Raw genomic sequence first — 23,301 nt, forward strand, 5'->3', positions numbered from 1 at the left:
AAAGATGAAATTTATTCTTTCTGTCATGTAAGAAGAAAAAATGAACGAATTGAAAACTTTTCATGTGATTTTTTTTCTTTTCCTATGCAGTTATGCCTATGTTTCATCCTTTGTACATAAATATAAATGCTGCCTCTCCGTTTACATGGTCGGCTGAGTGTTGCAGTAGCTGTAGGTGAGATCAGGTCAGAGGTTTGCCTGACCACCTGGGATCTCTGTATGCTAAGAAATAAGTGTACTCTGGAGTGTATGGTACCTTTGAAAGTCTTGGGTTTACTTCTCATATATTTTGACATTTATTTGGATAGCGTTATAAATGACTATCTTGTATCTGCACAGTTCCTGTTCGCTGTAGCTAATGAATTATTTAAAAATGAAAGGAAAGTCTTCTGGCGCTGGTTTTGTTTAATCCTTTTACTTCATGTCTAATAACATTTATGAAACACATTTATTTTGGTATGTGAAGGGGCAATTGGTGCTATTACAGTGAGCACGTATTTTCCTAGGGATGTGTCCCCGCTGTCACCCTTCCTCCTCTGCTGTTACTTTATAAAAGCAGTGTGTAGTATTAGCCAATACCTTTCAAATGTGGAAACTTTATAGCTTGTGCTCATCAATGCTGTGTTACTCTAAGCTCAGCTGGACATCAATTATAAATCTTTTGTTTTGAACATTATTCTTTCCATAATTTCTACTATTCATGTTTATGTGGCTTTGTTTGTTTTTTAAGGGTTGCACAGTAACTTGTGCCATATACATAGTACTACAAAATACAGCTTTCAATGTTAAAGGAAATGCTTTTTAAAAAAAAAAAGAAACCAAAAACCAAACACCTATAGAGTGAGTATCTAGGGCTAAAGTTTTGCATAAGGTTTTTAAGTTTTAACGGAATATATTACAGGCATGTATGAATGGGAAAAACACCCCAACTCTTTCAATTCTACTTTAGTATGTAGTATTTCTTTACAAATAAAGAGTAACTTTCTTAAATAAGGCTTAAGAAAATATACTCTGTGTCTTTCAAAGATATAAATTTGACAAATGGTTTACTTTGGCACTGGCTTCTGATTTTATTGGAGTAGGCAGAGAACTGAGGAAGGAGTGAGGTTGTGTACGCTCATGGGATGTAACCTCTTCTGAAGTTTAAACCAGAGGGGCGAGGGGAAGTAGTTTGTGAGACACTGAGCAGATGCCTTGGCTTTGTGACAAATGGTTTATGAACACTGTCTGGAGCGTTGTGCAAAATGCTGTAGGACTAACACATGTAGATAGATACATGCACGTTTACTGCTAAGTGTTTTTAAATGATGAAAAATGAGGTAGAAAATGAGTATTATAAAATGTGTTGATATGCAAAAAAATGTATGCTGGAGCTTCCAAAGACTATAGCAGATTAGCTTAGTATAGGAGCAAGATCTTGCAACACTTCTAGTTTATTTCTTATAATGTGATTGTGATTTTTCGTTTCTCCCAATGTTTTTATCTTGAAACAGGTCGAAGGAAACAATATTATTTCTGCAAAACTCAATTTTTATATTCTGCCCCTTCCAGTCATGAATTCTGCATATAATTCTAAGTATTAAGTAGGTGCTGATGTTATGTTATAGAGTTAGTTTTCTTTAAACCATTTTTTTTTTTTTTTAGGATAGATGTAATTTAATAAGAGCTGCTTTCATTCTGTAGCATTGCCTTCTCTTTGGTTACAATTTTTTAAGCCCAGGATTGCTTTACAGGCTGGTAAATCAGTATGTCACACAGAAGGCAATCTATATACATAAATTATTATCTTCTCCTGAGCAAAAGCTTGTCAACAGTTTTCAGAACAGTTAATACAGCTGTTTAAGACATACTGGAACACAGTATTTCCTTGTTGCCTAAAAATCAAAGGGCAGAACTTCATGTACAGAATGGTACTAACTTAATCAAATGTAACTTTGAGATAATGTTTCAACAACAAGTGCTTATTCATGTACATAGTCTCAGGACATCTACAGGGTTACTCATTTGGACAACCACTAAAATTCAAGTCTCCCTCTATTTCTGGGTAGAGAAAGGTGTGATAAAGCTGTGTTGAGGGATGAGGACCTTGTTATTCCAGACTTTTCATTTTCAGGAAACCTGTGGAGGAAGTTGACAGAATTTTGGCCTCAGTGACCTCAGAATAATGATGATCCTTTGTTCCTCTCATTATTTTTGTTCACTCCGTCTGTGATCCTATTTCTAATTATCTGATCCTTGAAACAGGAGAGAGAAAAGTTTGTAGGTGGAAGCATCTCCATTGGTCTTCAGAGATATGTAACATCTTCTGCAGATACTGCTTCAGTGGTGTTTCTGTGCGTTTTATACCTTGCGGAATTTCTTGCTACCTGAATTTTGGAATATGAAAACCTATGCATTCCATCCTGTGGAAATGGCCTCAAGTTGCGCCAGGGGAGGTTCAGATGGGATATTAGGAAAAATTTCTACACTGAAAGGGTTATTAAGGCTTGGAATGGGCTGCCCAGGGCAGTGGTTGAGGCACCATCCCTGAAGGTATTTAAAGGATGGGTTGACATGGTGCTTAGAGACATGGGTTAGTGATGGTTTTTATTGGAGTTAGGTTGATGGTTGGACTCGATGATCTTAAAGGTCCCTTCCAACCCAGACAATTCTGTGATTCTATGATTCTATCCTTTTCACAGTGAACAATCAGTTTCTTGGCATTTATCTTTTTCCTTACAGCTGTGTTTTTTGTTTTGGTTTTTTTTTTTTCCCCTTTCATCTTTAGGATCATACATGATAGTGATTTCCTCAGACCACGACCCTGGAGAAAAGACTCGACTACAACTTCCGACCATGAAGGAAAACGATACCCACTGCATCGATTTCAGTTACCTTCTGTACAGCAAGAACGGCGCCAGCCCGGGCACGTTGAACATCCTGGTCAGGGTGAACAAGGGGCCGCTGGCCAATCCCATCTGGAACGTCACCGGCTCCACTGGGAAGGACTGGCTTCGAGCGGAGCTGGCTGTCAGCACTTTCTGGCCCAACGAGTACCAGGTGAGCTTGGGATAAATTCTTTTTGCTTCATGGCATTTAAAGCGAGTTCCTATTGAGTTTGTGTTCGTTGTGGTCTTTCCTGATGGAGCATTTTCCCAGTGCCCTTAAATACAGCGTTCTCTTTGGAAGAAATAATTATCTGGGGAGGGGTGTTTTTTCATAGGAGGTGATTTTTTCAAAGCTATCTGTTATTGTATAATAGGAAAAAAGTAAGCTGGAAACAAGCCTCATTAGAGGAAATGGTACGGTTAAAACCCAGGAACATCAAAAATGATAAACTCCCAGAAATAAATTGCCTGTGCAACTGTAATTTGTACCTGTCTTCCCTCCTCTTTTGGATATGCCTGTGTTACCGTGTCTAATGACATGACCGTAAACTGGGTTGTGTTTTTTTTTTTTTTCCCCATGACATTTGCTTCATTTGCTGCACAGGCAGAGTGGTGCTCACCTAATGAGCAGCTGCTCGGGACGTGGTTTTTCTCCTGTTTGCTCGCTCTGGGACAAACCCACCTGCAGCGCGGGGCTGGCGTTCGGAGAGAAAAATCATCTGGTTATTACTAGATGCTGTTATTTGATTTGTTTGATTAACCTGAGAGAGTACCCGCAGCTGTTTTGCTCAGTGGGTATTTGATGTGAAGGATGAATCTCATACCACAGGCATTTTTATCCTGGCGTGTAGGAGGGGGAAGAGTTGGATGCCATGGGCTCAGCCGAGCTCTTCCTCCAGGAGGGGTTGTGGTGTTGGGGTATGGTGCTCCTCTAAGGATGCTGCAGGTCATAAGCGTTCCTCCAAACAGTTTGGATGTCCAGATCAGTTATCAAATGATGCAAAGTGACCTCTTTATTAATGAGGTTTTCTTGAATATATTGAAGGAATATCTCTTAAAGTCCCTTTTTAAAAAATTCTTCGTAATTGCCCACCATCAAAATAATCTCCGTAAAAACCAAGCCTCACTGCAAAGCAACCTTAGAAGTTGAAACTGGTGCAATTTACTATCATTTTATGTTTTTCTTCAGTTTTTGTTTCCTTGTTTTTAATATTTTTATTTATAAAGAAATTTAATCTATCAGTGACATTGAAACTGGGTGAAATTTGATTTAAAGTTCTGGAACTTGGTTTCATAAAGCTTGGCTTCTGAGGAGGTGTTTTATTAACCCTTTTATGTTGCTAGAAAGTAGCTTTTGCTGTGACTAAAAAAAACCAGGAGCCTTTTATAGCAGTATAGTAGTAATCAAGTATAGCAGTATTATATGCAGTAAATTAGGTTTCTGCTGACAGATGGCCAGGCTTGACAAGGAGATTGGTAGCTGGGGCCTTATCTTAGCAACATGGCCATTTTTCACTGACGTTACAGCCTTCACATTATCTCTCTATGGACCGCGCTTAAATTCTTTCTTTTCCCTTGCTTGGTCATCCAGCGGAATATTGAAATCATGTGTAACACAGTTTATTTTTAAATTAAAAATAAATCTGGAGTCGGGCTGGAGAGCTGTTAATGCGTCCTGCTGTGATGTGTGTACAACTTGCACAATGGCTTTTATGCCTGGGAGGGGAGATCTGCAAGATGCCCTTGCACGCCCGCTCCTTTGCAGCAGCAGGGGTGGTATTTCTGTGGCTTTTAGTGGTCCTCTGAGGTCTCAATATCAACATCCCTCTTCATTGTTCTCTCTTTTTTTTTTAATGTTAGTTTTGAGTTGAGTTATTCTTTGGCATGGAAATATTTTTTTCATTTTTCTCGTAGGAGTTCTTTGCTGTAGAGCTCAAGCTCATGATTTTGGCGCTTTGATCTACCTGATGGTCGATGAGTTTAGGTACCACTGAGGGAATAAACACTGTTTTTTTTTATAACGAGATGGAAGTGGCTCTTCTCTAAACTGGGAATTGGATTGCTGCTGGTATGAGCAAGGTCACTGCTGAAGGTTGCTGCAGAGCACGACTGTTGGCGTGTACATTGTTAATTGGGTCAAATTCATTGCCATTTCCTTCACTACTTAGTGCAGGAAGAGAGTAAAGATAAGCAGGGGCTGAGCACCACAGGTTATGTTATAAAGAAATCTCGTATGGCGACTTGGAAGGTAGCAGGGTGGCTGTGTTAATAGTGCTAATAAAGTGCTGCACCCAGGCTAATTAGCTCCTAAACAGCATTTCTGTGCTCTGTTGAAGCTTTATTGCTTCCTGTTCACCACTAGCCGAGTGTTTCTGCATGGCACTCTAGTGCACAGTATAGATACTGCATTTTTGGATGGACTTAACACTGCCTTTTACTTATGGGATTATTATTATTATTGTTTTAAGAATCCATTTACTTCCCTTTTTTAACCATATTCTGTTGAGCAATTTATATTTTTTTTAATTCATTTTTTAATTCATTTATTTATTTTCTGACAAAACACAGTACAGTTTATTGGTACTATATACAATACAATAGTACAGCTTTACTGGATCAACCTGAATTTTTATTTAGCTTAATGTCTCCGATGGCAGATAACCGGGGCAGCTTGCAGAAGAGTTCATGAACAGGACAAACTCATGGTCATGCCTCCCCCAGAATACACTTCCAGCCTTGAGCCTGTTTGTGGTTCAAGAGCTCTCTCCAACTCCCTGAAAGGAGGGTGTAGCCAGGGGGGGTCGGTCTCTGCTCCCAAGGAACAGGCCATGGGACAAGAGGAAACGGCCTCAAGTTGCCCCAGGGGAGGTTCAGATTGGAGATCAGGAAAAACTTTTACACAGAAAGGGTTATGAAGCCTTGGAATGGGCTGCCCAGGGAAGTGGTTGAGACACCATCCCTGGAGGTATTTAAAAGACATGTAGAGGTGGTGCTGAGGGACATGGTTTAGTGATGGTTTTTATCAGAGTTAGGTTGATGGTAGGACTAGATGATCTTAAAGGTCCCTTCTAGCCTAGACAATTCTATGATTCTGTAAGTAGTGCCTGTCTTTATTCCTGTTACTCCATGGGGGTTTTTTGGAATGATTTAAGCGTCTAGTGGCTACAGTGTATATGACATGAAATTCTAATGTTAGGACTGTTCCTGTGGGTTTCTCCAACCATGGGGCCTGTAATTCTTCATGTTTTGCACGTGGGGAGTTTCGGCTTTCCTGTGAGGATGTGATCTGTCTTCTCTCTCCTGCTGGCACGGCATCTGCATCTTCTGTTCTGCTTGTTTAACATGTGGATGCACTGCTGAGGAAAAGGACTTGATTAGAGAATCCCTTGGGATGGAGGATATGATTTGATTTTGATCCTTGTTAGTTCTGGAATCTTTTTTTAGTTGGTTTTGTTGTTTGTTTTTTTTTTTTATTTCTCCACTGAAAATATGCCACCTTTGACCGGCCTCAAGGTTGCTTCAAAGGAAAAATATTCTGGGATTTTTGTTGTTTAAACTTGGTAACTGCCTGGGAGTTTTGTCTCTTGGTTGCCTGTGCTGGTTGCTACTGTAACTGATTAATTTATTTTAGTTGAGATGTTTATTCCTGTCTGGATGCCTTGTTTTGTCTAATGCTCCTGTTGGTTTCCCCAATTTCTCTCCTGCTTTGCACAGCAGGAATTACCCAAGTGCCAGGGGCTCTCTCCTCCTTTCTGCTTCTGCCACCCACAATTTCTGCGTGTGGCTGGCATTTTGTTCTAGCAGTGATATAAAAATTGTTTAGTAAAATGTGTTAGCGAGAGGTTGACTAGCTTCATAATTAAAGAAAACAAAGTTAATGTTTATTAAACTGAGACAGATAGCTTTCCTTTTGTTAAACTTCCAACAGCTGGTGTTTGGGAGGTAGGATGAGTCACCAAAAATGCTCCTCTTGTAGGTGGGTCCTTCTCTAGCGCTCCTTTTGTGGAATGACAATACTTCGTGGCTTTTAAGAATTTAAGGGGACTGTCCATAAACTGGTTTGTTCCTACTTCATTAATACATAATTAAATGGCTTATACATCTGCTTCTTTCTTTCCTTTCCTCCTTTCCTTCCTAATTTTCATCAGTTAAAACCACTTTTAACTGTCTCACCTCTTAGCACCACCACTAATGATTGAAAATTGGGCTCTTTTGGAAATATCTCCCAAACAGGAATGGTGTTGCTTTCTTGGCAGAACTGCTTTGTAAACCCCTAAGTGTTCTCCAGACTGTTACTTGCCAGGCAGTACTTAATCAAAAGACTTTCTTTCTTTATACAGTTTATTGAAGAGTCACTCGGAGAAATGCATTTTTTTATAATGAACTTCCTTATTGCCTCTCCAAGACTTGTTAGTACAAACAAAACACCATGTTTTTTTAACTCTTAGGCTAAATATGAAAGTGTGCGAGCAGATCTGTCACATTTCTGTCTTGTTTCTTCTAAGATGTTTATCAATTTGGTGAGGACAAAGAGAGATTGAAGTTCCAGCAGTGTGATTACCAGCAACATTTAAATAATTCAGTTCTGTAGATCACGAAGCACTTACAGCCCTCAGAGGACTAATACAAATACCGCCTGATTCCAGTCTTCAGACTGGAAAATCATAGTGATGAGTGAGAGTGAGCCCAACCAAGCCTAGCCGTGGCTGAGCTCCCAGCCTTCAGGTTTTCAGTCCCACCATAAGTACTGGAGATTTCATGGAAGCTCTTTCTTTTTCCTTAGAAATGACGATGCTGGTTGTGATGGTCAGTTCAGGTCTGTATGTTCTGCAGACTGGCCACAGCACACTGCTTTTCCATCCTCTTTTGGAGCTATTTAGTTTAGTTAGATATTTAGTAGTTGGGGTCTGCTACATTAAAAAAGGGCAAATATAATAAAAAGAATTTTTACAATGAAAAATAGCAGAGATTATTAGTAATCAGGTAAAATCTGTCATCCTTGTCTAAGTCAGTGACCTGAGCTGTGCTTTTCCACCGCAAGCAGAGACAGCTCTGCCTCCACAAAACACTGAGAACTGCATTCCAGCGGGGATGTAGAAGAAATGACTTTGGTTTTTACAGACTTAAGGAACTGTGGGGTCTGAGCAATCCCTTAAGTTTCTCTGCCCTTAGTCCTGTGCTGAAGAAAAAATGAATTGGCGGAATTTTGAAGCTTAAGTGTTTGTATGTCTAAAAAGGAAATTTTAGCAAGAATGTAGCTCTTCAGAAGATAACACACTTTTCTAAGTTTACTTCTTCCCTTTTCCTTTTTTTAAGTTTTTCAACACTGTCTTTTCCACTGCTTTGATTTCTGGGATATTACTGTCTGTGAGTAGCTTTCTTTTGTTCTACCATGTTATGGGTTTCCTTTGCTACATGTATGATCTGAACTTAAAACTGGGGTAGAAATGTCATCCTTGAAGCACTGGAGTACTGTAAGGAACTGTATGGCTGTACATACAAGACGTTTCCATTGGATATTGTAGCATCAATGAAGCTGAGGTGCATTGCATTTTGACTTCTTTTTTTCATGATTCCCTGCAAGATAGTGGATATCTTCAGAGCAAGGTGACAAAAATTTAGTGGATGCTTGGCATTTCCAAAGGCAATGAAAGATTTGGAGGTTAATGTGCTGTAGGAGTCCATGTTATAAATTATCTTTAATTACCCAAAAGTCTCGGGTGGAAAACTGACTGGCTGTAAACTCATGAAGACTTACCTGGAGATAAATATGCAATATTTTTAGCCAGTGCTTAATTTCTCATGAAATACATATGACTTTAACCAGCGCACTTCCAGGAAACATTCCACTCATCAGCAAGGTGGCATGCAAATTTTTATATTAACCTTGATTACCAAGATTATGAAAAGCCTGTAGCATTCCCTTCTCCGTCGTACGGCAGGCAGTGTCAGGTAGTGAAGTGGAAAACACACCATTGCTAATCAGCCACCTAGGAATGGTGAGGCAGTTTTTCAGAAATACGAGATTGACTTAGATCATGGTGCGTAAATAAAGAAGTTCTGGATAGTTCCTTCTGTCAAGCTTTTTTTTCTTTTTTTTGGGGGGGATTTTTGTCTATAGTTGGAAAGCATAATTATTTGTTATGTAAGAAGCTCAGATTTTGTCATATTTTTATCAGCTTTTGCAAGTTCCTGTCCCTGTCTAAGAAAAATTGTGAATATCATGCTATCAAGGAGCTGGCAATGATGCACTCTTCAACTCTGCTTTTCTTAAAATACGTTTTTATTCACATGAAAAGTGGAATGAATGAAAGAGGGTTATGGCAGAAATCAGTGATATATGCTTGAAGTAGGTGGTTAAAGGAAAGCAGAAGTTGATAAGACTTTATTTCATTTCACAGGTTCTGAAAAGATTGAGTCATGAATTGTGCTCTGCAAGGGGTTTCTGGATTTAACCCTAAGTGAAAGTAAATAAAAGAAAAAGTATAGTAGTGCAGTACTGAATCGTTATCAAAGAGTTCACTAAAATCTCTGCAATTCAAAAATTGGAAACCAATCAGCCTCCAAATTTATGGGCCTTGAAGAGTCAGGGACTTTGACTTAAAAGTCTGAGCTCATTCCTTTATCACTGATAAGATGCGTTGTGAGGGTATTTTTGCTGTGGAGCATTGTGTGCTGTGGGATATCCGGATCTTCCCTGACCCCTGTGTTTGGAAAAAAAACCCGGAATACTCAGAATTATGCAGCCACTTAATTTTCTTTTTGTCTTTTCCTGCCTTTTATTATTTAGGGCAAGACGAAATGCTCTAGAAGATTTTTTTTTTCCTGAGTCTATGCACACCATGCCACAATGTGTTGATTCTTTTGATGGGCTTTTTTGAATATTTTCACTTTTTTGAATGCTTAGTGGTGCACAAGCCTGAGGCTCGCAGTACAGTCAAAAGGCTTTCTTCATCCAGAGTTGTGTGTAATAGGAATCTCATGTTGGTTGGCTGGTGATACGACCTCCTCGTGGGGAAATAAATGCTTCATATCTTTATAATTCTCTCTACCCTGTATGTAATTTCTTTTCTTTAGTTTAGGCTTTGTTTGAGGTGACATTGAAAAACCAACTGAGATGGTTGCTCTGAAGAAAAAAAAATATTCAATGTTCAAAGATGAGGAAAGAAACATATCAATTACTTTGAGCTAGGATGACATTCTGATCAATTATGCGAGGTCTGTGTATTTAAACAAATAAGCCAATAACCAAACCAGTATTGCTGAATTTCCCCCTTTGGCCAAAAGGTATTACAGAGCCCTTTAAAGACACCCGCGCCTCTCCTTGCCCCCTCCTGCCAGAGTGATTAAATTATACCCTTCTTCTGGATGTTCTGAACCGCCTCCTGAAGCAGAGCAATTTTCTGGCTCTGAGGGAGCGATGGGAAGTTTGCAAACTGGTAATTGCCCTGTGGGGACCGTGGGGCAGACAGTGCTCCGGGTGGGAGCCAGCAGCCACCGCATTGCCGTCTTTGCAGACGTGTTATTTTCTTCTTTGAGAGCTCTCTCCTTTTATTCTGTCGGTGTTGGAGCTGCGTCGCTATTACCTTTAAATGTCGGTGTGTGCAACTCCCAGAAGTTTTAAAGAACTGGTACAAAACTTGTTGGAGGGGATGACTTCAGCAAAGTACCTTGAATCATAGAATCATTGAGGTTGGAAGAGACCCTTGGGATCATCGAGTCCAACCATCTCCCCTACTCTACAAAGTCCTCCCCTACACCATGTCCCTCAGCACTGCATCTAAACGGCCCTTAAACACAGCCAGGGACGGTGACTCCCCCCCCTCCCTGGGCAGCCTGTTCCAATGCCCGACCACTCTCTCTGTGAAGAATTCCTTCCTAATGTTCAATCTAAACCTCCCCTGTTGGAGCTTGAAGCCGTTCCCTCTCGTTCTGTCACTAATTACCTGTGAGAAGAGACCAGCACCAACCTCTCTACAGTGTCCTTTCACGAAGTTGTAGAGAGTGATGAGGTCTCCCCTCAGCCTCCTCTTCCTCAAACTAAACAGTCCCAACTCCCTCAGCCGCTCCTCATACCATTTGTTTTCCAGCCCCCTCACCAGCTTCATTGCCCTCCTCTGCACTCGCTCCAGCACCTCCAGATCTCTCTTATATCTCTCCAAGATACCCTTGGCTGCCTAGAAGGAAACCCTGAGCAATCTTGTGAGCCAGGCTGGGGTTTCTCCTAGTGTTTTGGGGTTCTTTTTGGTTTGCTTCTCTGTTTTTACTTTTTGTGGCCTCAGGGTCTTCTGGAGTCTTTTGCGTGTGGTCCACGAGACCTTTTCACGTATCTTTTATTTGCGGCGATAGGTTCTGTAGCTGGAAACCTTTTTGGTTTTCAGGGTTTCCAGTTGCTTGCTGAGGTCTTATTGATGCCCTCGCCAGGATTTCCGTGGCTCTGCCCATGTCTCAAACAAGTGAGAGGAAACAGAACCTCAGCCCGTAGCTCGTCCCCTTTGTTGGGCTGGGGTGGGGAATTAGCTCTTGAGAAGGGCAAGGCAGATGGAAGAAGTGTTGTCCAGGCTGGTGAAGGGGGCAGAAGGTGTGGGCATCCCTGCTGATGCATGGGTTTTCATGGTGGCCTGTGAGTGTTTGGTGCCTGTGTGAGTTGTCACCTTTAGAATTTTCGTAACTTTGGTGGTGGATTTTTTGTTTGGTTGGTTTTTGGTTTTTTATTTGTTTGTTTTTATTCCAATCAATCAACTTTTTGGCTTGGATAACAGAATCGACAATTAGGCAAAATGTAGTCTTTGCTGTGCTTGCCAGGCAATGAATTTACAGTCTCTCAAGGGGCTCCAGGAAAGCTGGGGAGGGACTTTTGATCAGGGAGGGGAGCCATAGGATGAGGGGGAAGAGTTTGACACTGAAAGAGGGGAGATGGAGCTGAGATGTGGGGAAGAACTTCTTTGATGTGAGGGTGTTGAGAGCCTGGCCCAGGTTGCCCAGAGAAGCTGTGGCTGCCCCATCCCTGGAGGGGTTCAAGGCCAGGTTGGATGGGGCTTGGAGCAACCTGGGCTGGTGGGAGGTGTCCCTGCCCAGGGCAGGGGGTTGGAACTGAGTGATCTTTCAGGTCCCTTCCAACTCTAAACAATCTATGATTCTATGAATTTATTTTGCAGATTGTGCATTCTTCAGTAAGTGTTGTCTGTTGGAAGAAAATAACATGCCAATTATTTTTTTAAGATACCAAATAATGTTTTTTATTATTATTTTATTATTGTGCTACGTGCAGTCACTGAAATCTCAGTGCTGCAGGTTTTTAGTTCTTCCAATATAGGAGACATATGTCTGTCACCTGGAGGTAGTAGAGATTTGCTGGTATTTATGGAATGAAGTAATTTACAAGGAAAGCATGTTTGTTCAATTTGAATAATTTCATGATAAGCTTTTAGAAAATAACAGTCCTACACCGCCAGCCTTCCCTTCAGACTTCTTTTGAAGTTCTGGAAGTGGAATCAAATATTAGGGGTTTTGTGGTGGTGCTGAAGTGGTGGTGGTCTTGAGCTGCAAGGCAGAACAAGAAAAAGAGGAGAAAGGAATAAGTGAGAATATTGTATCTCCCAGCTGCCAAACTTCAGCAGCAAAATACTTCATATCTCATGTGTGTGTGGCTACCAGCCTGCCCTTTGGGTATGTGTTATGCTGGTGTCATGGAACTTCAGGAGGTTTGATCATTGGTTGACTTGATTGGGCCTGATTAATTTCAAAATCCGTGGTTGACTTGGTTGCCTTCAGAATTGGATTTCAGCTGAAAATGAAAACCTGAAGACCTGAAGTCCTCTATCTTTATTTCTTTTCTCTTTTTTTGTTTTCACCTTTCTTTTTGTGAGCTTTATTCACACATTCCCGTACTCACCCTCTCACGTAAGAGTGAATCCCTCTTGCTCACCCCCATCTTCTCTGCCATGCTTAGGTGATTACTGTAAGCTCTCTAGCTTTCACAAAATAAATTTAGAAACAACTGCAACCTCTAAGTCCATCTTTTCCCTCCCTTTTTTTTCTGTTGAGTTGCGTTACCTTTTGTATCAAATATAAGTGCACCCTTGTGTGTCTGCGTTGCCAACTGTTTCTCTCTCTTTCAGAGGTTTTGTAGTTAGGGGGAAAAAAAATAGCAAAAGAATCAATTTCAGGTAGTGATGCGCTTGAATTGCTGTGTTGAGCTTTGAGGAATTGAACTGGGGTGTTTCTCTGAAGGGGGTTGGCAGCCGCCGTGCTGCGTGGCTGGAGAGGGTAACACTGGAGAGTGGGGTAACCGTCTGCTGTTGGGTTTTCAATGAGAGAAGAGTGACCCTACCACTTTCAACAGATTTCTTTCCTGTCTGAACTGAATTATTAAACTATTTTGTAATGGACGTAAAACTGTGATGTGTTATCAATGTGGTGATTTATTTTTTTTAATACAGATTAAGATATCAAGCAGCTTGCAAAACATTGCAGTCAGATTTGCAGGTTACAAAAGTGTATTTTCCATCCTAAATCTCGACAAGAGATCAAGCAGCCTGCAAAGCATTGCAGTCAGATTTGCAGGTTACAAAAGTGTATTTTCCATCCTAAATCTCGACAAGAGATCAGGTGGGGTTTTCCTTGTGCAACTTAACATAGAAATTATGGAATAAAATTGGAATTTGGTTGGTTTGTTTTCAATTTTAACCAAAAATAGCAAAAACCAAATGGGATGGTGGGTGTACACGTGGTGGGGTTTGTGTGTATATGTGTTTTTATGTGCCTAGCTTGGGTTTTTTTGCTTTTGTTTTTACAAGGATAAAAATGAATCCTAAAGTAAAGCATCTTCTTTGATCCTGGATGTAATTATGAGATCTTAACACCACATATATATATATATATATATTTGACCAATCAAAGGGATAAATTTAACAGCAGCTGTCTGGTTTTCCTTACCGAGCTGGAATATCAGAATATATATATTTGACCAATCAAATGGATAAATTTAACAGCAGCTCTCTGGTTTTCCTTACCGAGCTGGAATATCAGATGGACTTATCTCAGTAGCATTGAATTCAGTCTGAATTACATGGCTCAAGTGTTGATTTATTACTAATTTGTCCAAAGAATAACATGTAGTATAACCAACGTTTTGTGAAAAGCCATGTGAGTAATTTCAGTCTTCTGTTTGTCTTGACTCAGAAATCCTGGTGAAATAGAACACAGCATGCATTTTAATATATTATTTGTTTACATACGGTAGATAAATATTGCATAATGCGTTGAAACAGGAAAATGTGTTAAGTGCTATTTTGTCACAACAAAACAGTTAAAGCAGCCGCAGCCGCTTTCTTTGGCTGCAGCTTTATAGAACCATCAGTTGGGTTCAACGTATTTGATTGAAGAACTGCCCCCAAAATTAAAAAGCTTTTTGTTTTGTTTTTCGAAATCATAACAGTGGAGCTTTCATTTTTCAGAAATTTTCTTATTTATTTTTTTCCCCTTTCTTCTCTTGTCAGGGGTATAATGTATGGTAAGACAGTACTGGGAGATGTGTGTGCTTCAGGGCCTTGTTGACTCTAGTCAGATGCGTATTGTAGAAATAGATTTCTTCATATTTCTGCTTCTAACATTAGAGGGTATTTTATTTTGAGGATACCTATGTCTTGCTCATTCTCAAAAAGGAATAGCAGTATCAGTAGTACCAGCAATAAGCTTAGTTTCTTTTGCTGTGAGCCTGAAAACGTCAGTGTAATCCAGGTACGGATGTTCTTAATAACCACACAGAGGGTTATAATTTCACTCAAAAGTCAAGTCATATCAAAGGTAAGTAATTTTCTTATCCAATTTAATTAGATTGTTAATTAAATTGGGAAAACTGGCTTGTCCTTTTTTTTTTTTTTTTTTTTTTTTAATCCATAGTAATTCTGCTGCAGTGAGTCTGCTGTAGTGTTGAAACCAGTTTTGCTGGTGCTGTGTGGGCTGACCCTGCAGAGCTGTTCCTCTTCTTTGGGGCAAGGTTTGGGGAACGCAGTCTGAATCCTCCTACTTTACAATAACCTCTTCTCATGTGTTTGAGGAAAAATACTTTGGGGTGAGCTGGGCTGGGGGGCAAAGCAAAGCACATGAAGAAGAGGTTAATTGTGGTGTTGACTTGACTTTAGGTAGGTCTCCAGCCTTTGTGGTTGTGCAGGGAATTTTCTAAACCTGTCGCAAATGCAAACTGCTCTAAAGTCTTTTTCTTGGAAATCTGGAGATGAGAACGGAAGGGGTACATGGAACAAGTTGCCCCGAGAAGCTGTTGATACTCCTTCCCTGGAGGTGTTTGATACCAGGTTGGATGGGGCTTTGAGCAACCTGGTCTAGTGGGAGGTGTCCCTGCCCAAGGCAGGGGGTTGGAACTTGAAGGTCCCTTCCAACCTGAACCATTCTGTGATTCTAAATCACAGGGAAGGCTCCAAATGGGAGCACCATCAGATATCAAGCTGCCCAGACCTCATCAGGTGCCAGTGTCAAGCCCTACAGTCCCCTGCCTAATTGGACCCTCTCACTGGTGCCACCCAGCATGGCCCAGTGTTGGCTGAGCCAAGGGAGTGCAGGTCAAGAGGAGGCGATGGTGGGATGTGGTGGTCTCTCCTCAGTGCTTGGAGAAGTCGTTGTGAGCTACAATTCAGTGCTTCAATGTTTAAAATGGCAGGAAGGAGGGAGGGTGATTAGTGGAGGTGATGGAGCATCATAACCCTAACTATGCGTTAGGGTTAGGTGATGGTGGCTGGAGCACTCGCCACCAGAAGGCCAAGGCAGGGAGGACAACAGACAGTTGTCACCTCAGCTGCAACTTGGGACATGGGACATCAGTAACAGGCAGCAAATCTTTCTGGAGAGGCTGTTTAATGGCCAGTTAAAGCACTTAAGGAGCACTTAAGTGCATGAGAAGTGAATGCATGAGTATTTCTAGGGAGAAATTATTTTTGGCAAAAATTGTTCATGATTATTAGATATTTGCTTTTGGAAAACATACGTCGCTATAAGGGATCTTCTTTCTTAAGTGTATTCAAAGTGTTTAGTGTGTTTATTTGCCTAAAGCACAAATTGGTGATTAATTTTTTAATTGTAACAAAAAAAATTAAGTACAGTTTTCATAAAAATGGAAAAACAGGTCAATTTCCAACCATAGAAATTGGGAAGTTTAATAATTTGAATGTTGTTTAGTGGAGTTGATTTTTCAGAGCAAGAATAAGGGCAGATATTTAATAACTGCAGAGCTCACACAGGGAAGGTGTTCAGCTGCCAGTGGAACCTGGCTGTGTAAAAGCCCTTACTGAAATGATTTTTTTTCCCTAGCAGTTCTCCAAAAGTGCTAAAGAAAGCCAAAGTTGAACGTCTGAAAAATTATCCAAGAAAACTTACCAAGCATAGAAGCTGCATTTCTGATTTTTCATTGCTATCTCTCATAGTTTAAAATCAGATTAGTTTATTAAAGAAAATGACAATTTGTATTTAAGTTAAAATGTGATTTCTTCATTTGACTGCTTCACTTTTATTAGTTCAATTACTGTAATTCTAAATGTAGTAAATTTTTATGGTGTGCAAAGGAGCCTTATGGGAGAGCTTAATTGCTTTTTTAAATTCTTTGGTTTCATATAAATATTGTGATTCTAGTTGATAAGTAATTTTTACCCTTGTTACTTAGTGTTGAGGTTTTTACAGGTGCTTCCTCCTTTAGTTCCACAATGATGATATTTAAGATATAATTGAAATTTACAGTTTAGAGCTGTAGAAGCTATTTTATCTCTGCTCTAATATAGTTAAAAATGAAGTTGGCTGTGTAGAGAATGGGAATAAAACTTGGTTGCAAAATTGATATAGGTTGCCTGCAGAAATATAGTAAGTATTCAGGAAAGAAAATTTTGTAGAATTTTTTGTATACGATATTTTCAAAGAAATGCTGAGGAGAGGGTGCTGGATGAGTCTGTAGTTTAGAAGATGCTGTTCTGGTGCAAAATGATTGTAGGATGTAATCGATATTTTTCTGACATTCTCCAGGGAGAATTTTCACACACACTGGATAAAAAAAAGCTAGGATCTTTGGGTTTTATTCGTAAATCCAGATGTGGCCATTAGTGGGCTTCAATATGTTTTCATTTTTTGGTGTTTCCTTTGCTAGCTAATGTCCTTAAACTGTAATTTTCTTAGCATTGGGAAGACGTATCAAATGGCTGCCATTGAATGTGAGTTCCCACATAGCAGTGGGAATAGCATTTCCTAATTACTTTCTCTTATTGGCATGGCAGGTAGCAGTAATTAAAGGCAACTTTAAAGCTGGTGGTTTAGTTTCTCTTCCAGGTTTTCTTTCCCAAGCCAATTAGAATTGATCACACCTCCCCACCTCCATCCCCTGGTCGTGAACTGCTGTATTCTCTTCTCTTCCACCCAGCTTCATCGGCAGCATGAGATAACTCTTCCAAATTATACAAACTTCTGGCAACTTTCTTCTACCTGGTCTTCCTTGTCATCGTCTGGCTAATTTGCAAATTCATCACCCGTATTACAGCATTCAGTATTTTAATTTTACAAATTCCTTTGCTGCTGTTCTCAAAGGAGTAATTTGTTCCTTCAGGCTTGTTTCCTTTCCCGTAGCCGAGCCCTTGGTGCTGTGGGGGTTGTAAGCTGTCTTTCCTGAGAACGATTGATATTAAGCCAATATTATGCTACAGCTGGTGCAAGACCAAGGAAAACATTGGTCCTGAAAAGAAGTGACAGCAACTCGGTTTGAATGTGAATTGGTCCGTCTCCTTTGCTTAGCTGTAGCGTCCCAGGACGTGCAGTTCCTCAAGTTATATGTAAACAGTTTCCAAGAACTGGTTCTTGGTAGCTGATGTAGATGTTTTGTCATGTCTTGCAGGCATGTATCCATCACTGAAAGATGGACAAGAGCATTAAGGGTGTTGGATTTGGTATCTATGTGTGTCACAGCAGCTCTAGGTTGTCAGTGTTACATGGGAAAGGGGATGGGGTCTGTTAAGTGAGCAACATTCTATAGAGTTAAAGATGGTTTGTGTAGGGTGTGTTAAAAATGGTCTGTTCCCACCTCCCCATTGTGGTCTATCGACACTATCCAATGATTGGATATCAGGAAAAATTTCTATACTGACAGGGTTGTTAAGCCTTGGCAGAGGCTGCCCAGGGCAGCAGTGGAGTCCCCATCCCTGGAGGTATTTAAAAGCTGGGCAGACGTGGTGCTGAGGGACATGGGTTAGTGATGGGTTTGTCAGTGTTGGGTTGATGGTTGGACTGGATGCTCTGAAAGGTCCCTTCCAACCCAGGCAATTCTACGATTCTATGTTTCTGTGAAATCAGACCTGACAACCTGGGTATATGTAAGCCCAAGTCAGGAATGAATTGACTGAGTAATGAGGCATGGTCCTTGGCTACGCATCTTGGTCCATCAAAGGACTCAAATGTGGATGACGTGAGCGCAATGCACAGCTGGAGAATAAAGGGATGGTTCACAGTACCAAGGCAATGTGCACGCTGAAGATCTTTGATAAACACAACGTAGTTTAGCATGCATTTTCATACAGTAAACAATGAGAATTAATGAGATATTTTACTTGAAAATAACACGGTGAGTATGTTTTGTGTGTTCAGCTGCTGTAGGGAACTGTAGTCCATGGGGCAAAGCTAGTACTGCCATATGGAACATCAGTTAACAGCCCTGAGCTTTCACTGGTTTTGGTTAAACATCTAAACATGAGGAAAAACTTCTTTCCTGTGAGGGTGGCAGAGCTCTAGAAGAGGCTGCCCAGAGAGGTGGTGGGGTCTCCATCTCTGGAGACATTCAAACCCACCTGGACACTGTGCAACCTGCTCTGGGTGACCCTGCTCTGGCAGGGGGTTGGACTGGATGATCTCCAGAGATCCCTTCCAACCCCATGCGATTCCGTGGTGTCTTTAGTGGTCATTTCTAATACAAGAATTTTAAAAAAATTAATAAAAATCAATGATATTTGATTGTATTTGTCTACTACTGTAATTTCCCCAGTTATGAACATTTGAGGCAAGCTGAATTCAAACTTAACAGGTATATATTTTAACCCACTGTGTTGTCTGTATTCCTGCCTGCCTTTTGAACATACACATGACAAAAATAGCTGGTCTCCCAGTTCAGTTCTGTGCTGCTTTTGGGAGAAGCTGACTGTGCAAGTCAGGACCGTATTGACTTGGGAGGAGTCCTCCTCAGCAGCGCCCTGTGGGTCTGGTTGGTGTTTTTGTTGAATGGCAATTTCAGGAGAAAAACTGAAAAATTCTTTCAAAGCTGCAATTGGCCATTTTTCATCTTAAAATCACTTCCACCAGAAAGAAGAGAGCGTTGCTCCCAGTTTGTAGTTACGGGCAGTGTACTATCATCTCCTCCTATTTCAGGTTGTTTTCACTTCTTCTAGGGTTGGAGATGACAGTGGTGCTCAACTCAGCTCATTCACACTTCACCCAAGTGAACTATGGCAAAAACACAATTACTTTTCCCAAGAAAAAAAATCCCTTTTGATAGAGATTTGGTTTTTTCGAGATTTTTAATCCAACTTCCTAAATTAACATGAAACATAAAAGGGTTCTGTACCTACCTGTGTAGCTCCACCTGTTAGATGGGGAAACTCCTCTTCCTCCCTCCGATTTTGGAAGGACAAGGCTGTGCTGGCTGATTCCACGTTGTGTGGATAGTGGTGAGCACGTGAGTAGACCCTGTTGGAGTGAATGGTGTGGACAGTTTATATTTAATTATTCATAAACACCACTATTGAATAGTTCTTTATTTGTGTATTCTTATTTCAACAGAACATATTTCTGAGCCACCCCTAACTACTGGTTTTGTAAGAATGCCCTCACCTTGGACTTATTTGTGAACAGCTGTACTGAGTTAACTGCATGCAGACAAGACTCTAATCTTTCCTGATGAGTATAAATACATATTTATCCAAGTAGCTGAAGCTGTTAGCAGATGGCAGATGGAAGTAAAAGCATATTGTGTGCGCTGCTCCTGCTTGCTTCCCTCCTCCTCTATTTGGGGAAACTGGGGAGAGAATTATCATGTGTTCTTGAAAAGTAGATGGAACTGCTCTGCCAATGAGCTTTCAAACACTCCGCTTCCAACAAAAGAGTTTTAATGTTCTCATGCCTTTGCGGAGTTGGGAAATGTGAAATAACAGTTCTGAGAAAAACATCATAGCAACTTCTTGTCATCTATTTAGAGCAGAATATAGATATTTGCAAGACAGAATGTCAATCAGGATTTGAATTTTTTTTTTTTTTGGTCCATTTGAATAGAGAAGTACTTAGTTCTGCTGATGTTATAAAGATCTTAAAATACTCAACTCACTGTGCAGAACAGTGATTTTTAAACAATTTTGAGGGAGTTACAGAATCTTGAACCCCTAATTATTTTTGTGGGAAGAGGAGGGAAAACCTTCCCTCCTTGAAGCACATCAAGCAATATGCTGCCTCCTTATTTACTCTGCCTAAAGGGTCACTTTTCTGTAAATTGCAGCAATTGAATGGATCCTCTACAATTTTGGAAGCTTGCTCTTTTTTTTTTTTTTTTTTTTTTTAAACAGTGGTCTCGGCAAAGAACTAGAGGAATTTTTTGTTTTGTTTGAAGTTTAGTAGCCCGTTTCAAACATTTACCCATCTGTGAATTCCAAGTGTCTCTAAACATGATCAAAAGCTGAAAATTGCAAATGGTTGCCATACAAGCACTTGTTAAAAACCAAATATATGAAGGATCTGAAAATAACCTTACGAACAACATCTATATTATCTACTACTTCTTTACAGTGTTTTTGGAACATCTAGGGATGTGTTCTTGGGGTTCTGAAAGAAAAAAATAATGCTATCTTATGGGTTTATATATTAAAACCTGAACACTCTGTGTTAACTTTAAGAAGTCACTTGGTATGTGTGCTGTGTCACAGAGATCCCTTTAATCAATCTGTGTCAGTCACTGTTTACCTCAGAGTGCTCCCTCTCAAAACCTTGCTCACTGTTTAAATGGGCTTCCCAATGCAGTTTGACTGGTTACTCTCAAAAAAAAGTCATTTAAGTCTCCCAGGTCAAGTTGATAGCAAATTGTATAGATTGGTCTGGAAAAAGAGCTGTTGCTGTATGTGATGTCATTGTTTCTGAACATAATCCTCACTTTCCACTTCGCTGCTCAAATTGGTGTCATTCAGAGTCACTATTAACCTCTAGTAACTACCCTAATAGTAGGCACTGGTCTCTAAAGATGGTTATTTAAAAAAAAATAAATAATTCAGTTATTTAAAGTATTTTTCAAAACCTGAAGACCTTTGAAAGCATTTGGAAGTAGCAATTAGCACGTAGTAAAGATGGGAAAGTTGATACGGAATAAGCTATAATTAACGGCTGCTTCTGTAAGTTTTTCAAAAGACAGCTCTAAGTGTGTTTTTCATATTAGAATGTAAAGAGAGACAACTCCCAATGATGAAGCCAATTTGTTAAATATGGGGAAATTGCATTCTTGTTATTTGAAGAATACTTGAAGGACTGAAGCGCCGAGTTCTGCAGTAGACGGCTGTTGGGCTTGCGGTAAACGAGATGGCGAGTCCAGAGCTCAGTTTGAGCTTTGCTTGGGATTCAAGGAATGGTAGAGAGTAAAACAACTGAAAAGCAGCTTCTCCTGGGACCTTTCAGAGAAGTTAATTATTATTAGCTACAGTATCTAACGACCTTTTATCATTGTGGCCTGTTCTGATACCTTCTCCAGTGCGCAGCAGTTTTTATTTTTCTTCCAACCATATTAATTATAATCCTTGTCCTAGCAACCAAATCGTACAATGTTTTGTTGCTAAGGGTTTTGTTAAAATGAAGATAAAGTACACTTAATTGGGGAATATTTTTTTTGATAAAATGAAGGCAAAAATACACTTAATTGGGGGATTTTTTTTAATTAGTGTGACTTTACATGAGAGTGGGTTTTTTTTTTCCCTGAGTCTTCTGACAAACTCAGAATCTTCTTTTCTGCTGAATCTGTAGGTTCATTTCTACTTTTTATTTCCTTTAGTGAAGTTTTAATAAAGGGTAAGATATGCAGAGGAGGAAAAAAAAATTAAACTCGTTAAAAAATACTCCAGCAATATTCTGTCTGTCCTTTCAGAGATATTGGAAGACCTTTTTGCTCCTAAGAAATAACTCACTGAAGGAGTGTAATGGGCTGAGACGGTTCTACACCAGTTTGTTCACTGGGCACCATCAGGCTCTTAAAAAATTGAGTCAACCCCATAAAAGCATTAAAAATGGGATTTTTATTTTTTTTTCAGAGAAACCTCTCAAAAAGTAAAAGACACTGTGAACCTGATTAAAAAATTTTGTCCCAGGACTGTACTCCCCACCTGGCCAGGATGGCTACTAGTAATTAAATATACGAAGCCAGTAATACTGGTTGGTGGGGTAAATATTAATGTGCAAAGTGGAGAGTAAGGTTTTGCTTCTTTGAATGGTTATTGCTTAAGGTGACTAGTTGGAAAACCTACCAAAGAGAAACCTCTGTCTAGCAGAGGAAAATTCAGGTTATGGTAATCTCTACAGCTATTCACTGGGTGTGATGCTGTTCCTTCCACAGGAGTAATCTCATAGAAGTGAGACCTTTCTACAGCAAAACAAAAAAGATTAAGACGGGGTGAAGATGATTATTACACGGAAGGGGGCATCTTTTAAACAGTGCAAGTCATGTCCTAATGAGGAAAACAAAGAAGGGACTGAGAATGTAAAACTGTAGCTCGCAAGGCCCAAAACATTAATTACTGGAAAAAAAATATAAAATTGCTCAGCAATACCTAAAACATCCCTGTGTTATCACCACTATTTTGGTCACAAATCCAAAATGCAGCACCATATGAACTCGTATGAAGAAAATTAACTCCATCCTCACCAAAGCCAGTATAAATAACCAAGATGTGAATTAAAATAAATTGCTCAGCAATACCTAAAACATTCCTGTGTTATCACCACTATTTTGATCACAAATCCAAAATGCAGCACCATATGAACTGGTATGAAGAAAATTAACTCCATCCTCACCAAAGCCAGTATAAATAACCAAGATGTGAATTAAGTGTACAGAAATGGAATATTCCAAAGTCTTTGTCCACTTTATGGAAATAAGTTCTTAGAGATTCTTGAGTTCATAGGAAGGAGTCATGTGAGGAAATGTGTAAGGATGATTCAGTTGATATTTTCAGAGATTTGACATGAAACGTTTTGAGTAAAGATTCTTTGCCAAGGCTTAAAGTTGCTAGTGCAATATGTCAAGAACACAATTTACAGGTCAGTTGCCTATGAAAAGGCAATTATGAGTAAAATTTGTGATCATAGGTTGGAAAGGTGAGAGAAAAGCTAATATTAGAGTGTTGAACAGATCTGTTCTGGAAGTTGTACA

The 23,301-nt window shown here is 39.9% G+C and overlaps 1 protein-coding gene across 12 annotated transcripts in view; it reads left to right on the forward strand.

Moving 5' to 3' along the window:
* PTPRK (protein tyrosine phosphatase, receptor type, K) overlaps positions 1-23,301 on the forward strand; it is a 353,816-nt gene that overhangs the window by 42,124 nt on the left and 288,391 nt on the right. For all 12 annotated transcript variants that reach the window (XM_014942619.1, XM_014942624.1, XM_014942626.1 and 9 more), the window contains exon 2: positions 2,768-3,039. In XM_014942619.1, the coding sequence (XP_014798105.1) occupies positions 2,776-3,039 (264 nt within the window). In that variant the 5' untranslated portion in view covers positions 2,768-2,775. The remainder of the gene's footprint in view (positions 1-2,767; positions 3,040-23,301) is intronic.

This window comes from Calidris pugnax, unplaced genomic scaffold (assembly GCF_001431845.1).
Source record: "Calidris pugnax isolate Ruff unplaced genomic scaffold, ASM143184v1 scaffold86, whole genome shotgun sequence".
Classification (NCBI taxonomy): Eukaryota; Metazoa; Chordata; class Aves; order Charadriiformes; family Scolopacidae; genus Calidris; species Calidris pugnax.